The sequence below is a fragment of the Notolepis coatsorum genome (genome assembly GCF_963971535.1).
Source record: "Notolepis coatsorum genome assembly, chromosome: 5".
Taxonomy (NCBI): domain Eukaryota; kingdom Metazoa; phylum Chordata; class Actinopteri; order Aulopiformes; family Paralepididae; genus Notolepis; species Notolepis coatsorum.
The window spans coordinates 198,861,727-198,870,774 of NC_140169.1; the positions used below are offsets into that span (position 1 = coordinate 198,861,727).

The 9,048-nt window shown below is 44.2% G+C and overlaps 1 protein-coding gene across 1 annotated transcript in view; it reads left to right on the top strand.

Annotated features, from left to right (window-relative positions):
* Window positions 1-9,048, top strand: part of LOC311228507 (SLIT-ROBO Rho GTPase-activating protein 1-like) — a gene marked incomplete at both ends in the record, with an annotated part of 172,077 nt that overhangs the window by 39,752 nt on the left and 123,277 nt on the right. The window contains 7 exon segments of the mRNA XM_084314411.1: window positions 57-254; window positions 1,817-1,926; window positions 2,931-2,964; window positions 3,277-3,309; window positions 3,311-3,338; window positions 4,260-4,337; window positions 4,434-4,572. Of these exon segments, the coding sequence (XP_084170537.1) occupies window positions 57-254; window positions 1,817-1,926; window positions 2,931-2,964; window positions 3,277-3,309; window positions 3,311-3,338; window positions 4,260-4,337; window positions 4,434-4,572 (620 nt within the window).

A 9,048-nucleotide genomic window follows, 5' to 3' on the forward strand; every position in this document is an offset into this window, starting at 1 on the left:
CTCTGAACTGAACTGAACTGAACTGACTCCGATTAACCCCGCTCTACCCGCTTCAGGTGAAGAAGACCTGGGGCGCCACCCTGACCACTCTCCAGGACATGACGGTGCTGGACGACTATGACGTCTCCCAGAGTTTCACCCACAGCCCCTCCTCGGAATCGGTGAAGTCCAGCGTGTCCGACGGGTATCTGAACAAACCCAGCCTGGCCAAGAGGAGGGCCAACCAGCAAGAGACCGAACTCTTCTATTTCACTGTGAGAATTTGAAAAGTCTGTTTTTACCATTACCGGACCAAAGACCAATCTTATTGTTTCTTTATTAGCGTGTGAAGCTCCAAAGGGGCTATCTGTATGCAATTCTGCATGACAGACCAGGTTGTGTGATGATGACACAAACAATTGGAACGTACAAACCTCACAGTGGCTCTATAACGAGTAGAATTCTTCTTATACAATTTTGCGTTGAAAATAGCTATTTCAAACGGCCATATCTCATGAACCATATACAGTAGAGATGTGAAACTGAACCACATACAGTAGAGATGTGAAACTGAACCACATACAGTAGAGATGTGAAACTGAACCACATACAGTAGAGATGTGAAACTGAACCATATACAGTAGAGATGTGAAACTGAACCATATACAGTAGAGATGTGAAACTGAACCATATACAGTAGAGATGTGAAACTTGCTACACTTGTGTATTTCCTCATGATGAATTATAATTTTATTATAATTATAATAATTTTTTTTAAAGTTTTTAAACACAGCAACATTATGGGGAACACTTTACCATCTTCTCCAGAGTCAGACAAGAAGATAGATACCAGTTTTCTCTCCGTGCGTTCAGTAGAAAACTATCCGGCTGGAAGCCTAGCTTAGCACAAATGAATGGAAGATGATATGGATCAGCCAGCCTAGACGTTAGCCGAAAGCACGTACTTTGATGCGCATGAACGCCCTGTGTGATTACATTGCAGCCCGTTTGGCTTCTGCCAGGTCGATCGATTTCTCTCAATACCAGAATTGTTGTCCCTACTATTCATTTAGACCCCATATTATGGGGGTCCAGGTTTAAAAAATACCAGAAGAGGTTATTATGTTTTGTATTTTTTTTTTATAATATTTGGCAATGAACGTAAGGTAACAATATTCTCCAAAATGAGTTAGCCAGGTTCTAGGTATAGCCTAGGTAAGCGTTTTTAAATGAAACCCCTTCATATACACTCATAAATAAACACACAGCTGCACAGAGAGGTTATAGAAGATGTCATGAGATAGGCGGCTGGGTGGCGCAGCAGACATTGCGCTCGTCACCAACGCACGAGACACCGGTATCGAATCCGGCTGTTGGCGTTGCCTCCGGCTTGGGCCGGCCGTCATACTAACTCAATTGGCAGAGTTAGCGGGTGGGAAGTCGATGGGTGGTAATCTGGACCTTGTAAACAGCGACTCCTACAGGTCGGTTGGGGCGCCTGCACAGCAGAGACAGGAAAATGGCGGGGGCAGTGTGAGCCTCCTACACGTTACTCCTCGCCAAATGAGAGTCCGCGCTGGCAGGTGAAAAGATGCGACTGGCTGCCTATAGTGCCTACACATGTATTGGAGGGGACATGCGATGGGCTTCTATCCTCCCTACAACCGGCCAGTGGGGGGCACATGCGAGAAACGTTCAAGACAGGGGAGGGGAGAATTGGCACGGCTAAATTGGGATGGGAGAAAAATAGAAAAAGATGAGAAAAAAGTGGATACAAAAAAAAAGATGTCATGAGATATATGAAGAACTGGCACCATGTGTATTCTCTCGTTCTCAGAAGTTCCGTGAGTATCTGGAGGGAAGTAATCTCATCTCCAAACTCCAGGCCAAACATGATGTACTCAAGAAAGCCATAGCAGAGGGTGAGACCTCTATCTCTCTCTCTCTCTCTCTCTCTCTCTCTCTCTCTCTCTCTCTCTCTCTCTCTCTCTCTCTCTCTCTCTCCCTCTCTCTCTCTCCTCCCCTCTCTCTTTCTCTCTCTGTCTCTCCCTCTCTCTCTCTCTCTCTCTCTCTCTCTCTCTCTCTCTCTCTCTCTCTCTCTCTCTCTCTCCCTCTCTCTCTCTCCTCCCCTCTCTCTTTCTCTCTCTCCTCTCTCTCTCTCTCTCTCTCTCTCTCTCTCTCTCTCTCTCTCTCTCTCTTCTCTCTCTCTCTCTCTCTCACTCTCTCTCTCTCTCTCTATTACTCTCTATCTCTCTCTCTCTCTCTCTAATCACAAGGAAACCTAAAAGAAGGAAGGGTCATCCTGTCACTGTGTAGCACGTGAACGCACTTTGGTGCCCAGTGTGGAAACGTTCAGTTCGGCCAACATTGAGTTGAATGGGATCAGCCGTCTTTTTACAGTAGTAGCTAACGTTTGATATATATATATAATATATCTTGTATATTTCCTCAGATAGCTTGTATGTTTTGAATTTGAATAAAGGCTTCAATGGAACTGACACCAAAGTCTGGCACCAAGCAGAGCGTAGAGCGCTGGTATTCAGACGTGACAACCCTTCCTTCTTTTATAGTTTCCTCATCTAATCAGTATGAACCATAGAATTAGGTATGAACCAGTGGTGGTCATTCTGAAGCCTGTTCTTGTCTCTGTGTCTACAGTGGTATATAACTGACTTGCTGACCGACCAGGTGAGACACACAGTACCGTGTGTTTTTCTCCTCTTACATTCTCTCTCTCTCTCTCTCTCTCTTCAGTTTGACGCCGATACTAATTGAGAATAACTTGAGGGTCCTTTATTTTGCCTCCCACTGTTTGCATTTGAACTCTCAAATCCATGTAATTAAGACACTTAAGATAATCTCTCTCTCTCTCTCTCTCTCTCTCTCTCTCTCTCTCTCTTCTCTCTCTCTCTTCTCTCTCTCTCTCTCCCCTCATTATCCCCTCATTACAGTCGTGGGCGAAAAAACTCCCATAGCAAACACCAGGTAGTAGTTTCCCATTATCTTAAAATCTTCGATTGTGTGTCTGTGTGTGTGTGTGTGTGTGTGTGTGTGTGTGTGTGTGTGTGTGTGTGTGTGTGTGTGTGTGTGGTGTGTGTGTGTGTGTGTGTGTGTGTGTGTGTGTGTGTGTGTGTGTGTGTGTGTGTGTGTGTGTGTGTGTGTGTGTGTGTGTGTGTGTGTGTGTGTGTGTGTGTGTGTGCGTGCGTGCGTGCGTGCGTGCGTGCGTGCGTGCGTGCGTGCGTGCGTGCGTGCGTGCGTGTGGTAATAGCTGACAGTGTCCTCTGCTCATGTTGACAGGACTCAACTAAAGCCATACCTTTGCTCGTGGAGAGGCTGTATTCGCTACATCAACTTACATGGTGAGTCGCTCCCCGCTTACTTTCATTCATCTGACCGAGGGGTGTAGGTTTGATTTGGGGGGGGGGTTTTGAGCGTCAAACATTTCCTGCATTCTGGTGAACTTTTATGCACCAATTTGTCCTTTTCTACATACATTTGTGGTGGAAATGTCTTTATTTATGTAAGGAAAAGACAACATTTAGGTACCCGCTGACACAAATATGAAAGGGTTAATATCGAAAGGGAAACATCGAATAAAAGAAATAACGATCAAATAAATAATAAATTAATTAAATATACACAAATATTATGGAATATAATGCAGTAAGGCTATCAGGCATTCTGTATTGCTTACAAATATTTATTCTCCTGTATTTTATTATATATAGTTACAGGTAAGAAGGATATGTAAATGTTTCTACCCCTTATTTTCTACCTCTTTTGGGGAGGTATCTTTCATATTAGCTATATTTTTGAGGGGGACAAATGTACCTCTTTTTTACCCTTTCACTGCCGCACTACCAAACGGTTAACCCTTTCACTGAGACAATACACAGAAGGTTAACCCTTTCACTACCGTCAGTAGTGTGATAGTAAAGGGTTAAACTTCTGTAGTGTGGCAGTGAACGGGTTAATATTGAGGGGGACATTTCCCCTGCAAACCCCCTAAATCGACCTACTGTATGACTTTGTTGTTGAGCATGGATCAGGACATCGAAGCGTTTTGTTGCCTCCGTTTAGCCTTTTGTCTCAGTGAAGAACTGAGATATTTTATACGCATATATCAATATCAAATGGTACGTTTCAAATAATATAGATCTCTAGAGACCAAAGTGTGTTTTTTTGCCTAATTTAAGCACACAACTTCACACATACACACATACACACACACAACTTCACACACACACACACACACACACACACATGTCTATCCACAACAGGTCTCCAGCATCAAGGCATATTCCGCGTGTCGGGGTCACAGGTGGAGGTCAATGACATCAAGAACTCCTTTGAGAGAGGTGAGAGGTCAACTGGGATGTCACTCTAAGGTCATATCAATTGACGCCCTCTTGGTTTTATGAATAGGCCGCTGACTTGGCTTGCCTGTTGCCTAGGTAACGACCCCCTGATAGACGAGGAGAGTAACCATGACATCAACTCGGTGGCCGGCGTGCTGAAGCTCTACTTCCGGGGGCTGGAGAACCCCCTCTTCCCCAAGGACAGGTTCAACGACCTCATTTCCTGCGTCCGTGAGTAGCACTTCCTGTTCAATGGACAGAGTGTGTGTGTGTGTGTGGGGGGGGTGGGGGGGGTGTGTGTGCATGTTTTAGTATAATATACAGTATATTTAGGCTCTTATAAAGAAATACTTGTCCATGAAGTTTTAATAATAATAATAATAATAATAATAATAATAATAATAATAATAATAATAATAATAATAATAATAATAATAATAATAATAATAATAATAATAATAATAATAATAATAATAATAATAATAATAATAATAATAATAATAATAATAATAATAATAATAATAATACAGTTTTTTTTTTATTGCTTAAGCATTATTTAGAAAACAGGACCCGATGTTTCAAAACACTACACACAATTAGCAGAACACCTCAAATCCTTTGCTAAATGAAACACTCTTGTAAAAACTATACACTCATTTATAAAAAATAAATAAAAAAACACATTTAGTTACCATATGAAACACACGTGTCATATGACTTAATTCTGTTTGAACCAGTTACACACTGCTGTGCTTAACTCATTGACCGCCGGGAATTAGACGGGGCCCGCTCTAGCACTGCCACGCTTTAAAAGATAAGATATAAGATAATCACCTTGTTTGTAGAGCTATAACTATATTCTATATTATAGCTATGGATACAATACTATGGCCCATTTGACATAATAATAATAATAATTAGGGATGTCCGATATTATCGGCCTACCGATATTGGCATTAAAATGTGATATCGGAAAATATCGGTATCTGTTTTTAAAAAAAAATCATTTTTTTTTCTTTTTTTTTTTACATTTCTATAACCTTTATTTACCCAGGCAAGCAAGTAAGAACAAATTCTGATTTTATTTATTGTCAAAAGTATGCATAATGTTGTGTTAATTCCACAACAAGAGATATGTAATGTTAATTACCTGAAATTATTCCGTTTTTTGGGGGGGGAAACCCTGCATATATCGGTATCGGTTGATATCGGTTGATATCGGTATCGGAAATTAAGAGTTGGACAATATCGGTATATCGGTATCGGTAAAAAAGCCAATATCGAGCATCCCTAATAATAATTCATTTATTTTGTATAGCGCTTTTCAAAGACCCAAAGTCACTGACAATAAAGAAACAAAGAAAACAAAGAAACATAGAACCACAGGGAAACGGAGAACAATAAGAATACACAGGAACATAAAACCACGAGTAACGGATAACAAATACGGGAGTGAGTAGGGGAGACAGTCGAGAGGAGAGTAAGGGAAAACCAAGGGGGGGTGGGGGGGGGGGGGCAGGAGAGGAGAGACCGTGGGGCAGGGGAAAATGGTGGCTTATGGGTAAGGAAGGTTGAATGCTAGGGAGAACAGGTCGGTTTTTGAGTCTGGATTTGAAGGTGAGAGTGAGGGAGAGTCTCTGATGGTCTGAGGGAGGGAGTTCCAGAGTCGGGGTGCAGCTCGTGAGAATGCCCGGTCACCAAAACTTTAGAGTTTGGATGACGGGACAGTGAGGGAAAGAGTGGAAGAGGACCGGAGGGAACGGGTGGGGCGGTAGGGGAGAAGGAGGAAAGTCAGGTATGGGGGGGCCAGGCTATGGAGGGCTTTGAAGGTGAGGAGTAGTGTTTTGAAGTTGATGCGTTCCTTCATCGGGAGCCAGTGGAGAGAGTGGAGGACAGGAGTGATGTGTTGATGGGACTGGGTGTTAGTGAGGAGGCGGGCGGCTGAGTTTTGAACCATCTGCAGTTTATGGAGGGAGCGGGAGGTGATACCAGTGAGGAGGGAGTTACAGTAGTCCAGGCGGGAGGAGATGAAGGCGTGTATGAGGGATTCAGCAGCAGGGGGGGAGAGGCAGTGACGGATTTTGGCAATGTTGCGGAGGTGAAAATATGAAGTTTTGACAAACTATATATCGTTCAATATGTGAAAAAATAATAAATTTTTCCATCGATACATTCCCGTGTTATACAAGTCAAGTCAAGCTCAAGAGTTTTATTTGTCACGGCATACAAGTATACAATGAAATGCGGGCGGGTCTTGCCCGCAACGATTGTGCATAATACAATAATAATAATAATATAATAAGAATCCAATAGAACGACATTGTGCAATAATACAAGTAATCAAAGTCGGGCCATATCGGTATATGTACATGAGTTTTTACAGAGCATGGTAGGACATGCTAGGTCCTGTGGTAGTGCAATACACTGTTAGCTATGGATGAGGCACTGGGTCTTTATGTACACTGCTATACAATGCTACTGTATATTATACAATCTCAAGTTATACTATACTATTCTTAAAGTGACCTTTCCTTTTGTAAAGTGACCATAAGTGTGAGCGTGTGCAGCATGAGTGTGTGTGTGCTCATGTTTAAGTGGCTGCTAGTGTGTGAGCGTGTACAGTGTGTGTGTTGTGTGTGTGCTCATGTGTGCTTGTGTGTGGAGAGTTCAGTGTTCAAGGCTCTGATGGCCTGGGGGAAGAAGCTGAGCCGAAGTCTCTCTGTCCTAGTTGCTGGTGTTCGCAGGCGTTTGCCTGACCGCAGCAGCTTGAACAGGCTGTTGTTGGGGTGGTGAGGGTCTTTCATTATTCTGCAGGCTCTGGATTTGCACCTCTTGTTATAGGACCTGCAGGGGTGGTAGTGCAATACCCGTGGTATGCTCGGCTGAGCGTACCACTCTCTGTAGGGCCTTCTTGTCCTGTGCCATGCTGTTTCCATACCAGGCAGTGATGTTTCCAGTCAAGATGCTCTCTACAGCTCCGGAGTAGAAGGACTGGAGTATCTTCCCAGATACTCTGAACTTCCTTAACTGTCTCAGGTGCTAGAGGCGCTGCTTCGCCTTTTTACGACTGAGTCTATGTGTGTTGTCCATGTCAGATCCTCTGAGATGTGGACCCCCAGGTTACTTGAAGCTGCTCACCCTGTCCACGGTAGCCCAGTTTATCCTCAGTGGTGTGTGTGTCCCCTGCTGTCTTCTCCTAAAATCCACAATCAGCTCCTTGGTTTTACCAATGTTCAGGAGCAGGCTGTTGTCCTGGCACCAGCGTTTCCGAGTACCTCAACCTCCTCCCGGTAGGCCTTCTCGTCGTTGTCCGAGATCAGCCCCACCACCACTGTGTCGTCCGCAAACTACACTATGGAGTTGGAGCTGAACTGGCCACACAGTCATGTGTGTATAGTGAGTACAGCAAGGGGCTCAGAACACAGCCCTGGGGGGACCCGATGCTCAGGTGATGGTGTTGGAGGTCTGACCCCCCACCCTGACCGCCTGGGGCCTTTCACTCAGAAAGTCCAGTATCCAGGCGCTCAGAGCGGAGCTCAGACCCAGCTCGATCAGCTTGTCCACCAGTCTGGTGGGGGACTATGGTGTTGAACGCTGAGCTGTAGTCAATGAACAACAGTCTCACATAGCCCCCCTTCTGGCGGTCTAGGTGAGAGAGAGGGTGCTGTGCAGTACTTGGGAGACCGCATCATCAGTGGACCTGTTTGGCCTGTATTGCAAATTGCATAGGGGAGGAGGCACAAATGTGATCCTTAACCAGCCTCTCAAAACATTTCATGGCACAGAGATGAGTGCCACCGGTCTGTAGTCATTGAGACCTGTTGGGGAGGATTTCTTTGGTACCGGGATAATGGTAGACATCTTGAAGCAGGCAGGTACCACGGATTCCGCCAGGGATAGATTTAATATGGTGGTGAACACAGGGGCTAGCTGGTTAGCACAGGACTTAACCGTGGGTGAATATAAGTATGGTTTTAGATCGGTCTAGGGTAATTCCCAAAATGCTGAGTTATAGCCGTATACGTCAATTCCACTATAGACGTTGCCGTTTCTTGCCTGTACACGCTATTATTCCGAAACCAAATCTATATCATAGGTATTATGTTCCATCATGAATGCATGAAAGGGGGGGGGGGGGGGGGTAGTTTCTGATTATTTGATTGTCAGTAACGGCATTCGTATTGAACACTGAAAACGCTTATCAGCCCGATCGGTATAAAAGCATTGCAGGATCAAGCGAACATTTTCGTCAAATCGTCCTTACCTGTGATCGGGAGTATTCCAAAAATAATATTCCAATTGTTTGATCGCCATCTGGTACATCCAATGTCCATTTGGTCCACTGCATAATCCACCACAACATATGGATCAGGGATATTTGACGCGCTTCAATGGAACCGGGAGAACCGTTCGCCTCGCCCGACAAAGAAAAATGAAACCTGAGACATTTGGCCATTCCACAGGCCAAGATACAAGGTTACAAAGGGTGCTCGATACGGCCGTCTAGCTGGATGCGGCCGGTATTGCACTTTGGTATTCTCAGATGATTCCCCATATTAACCCTGAGTCCGTTGTGCCTGTAATGAATAGAAATATAGAATAAAAGAAAATAACGATCAAATAATGAGTATATTCCTTGTTGGCGTTCAACGATTGGCGCCCAATAACGAGTAAAACTCGTCGTTGGCGGAGAATGAGTTAACCTAAAGCA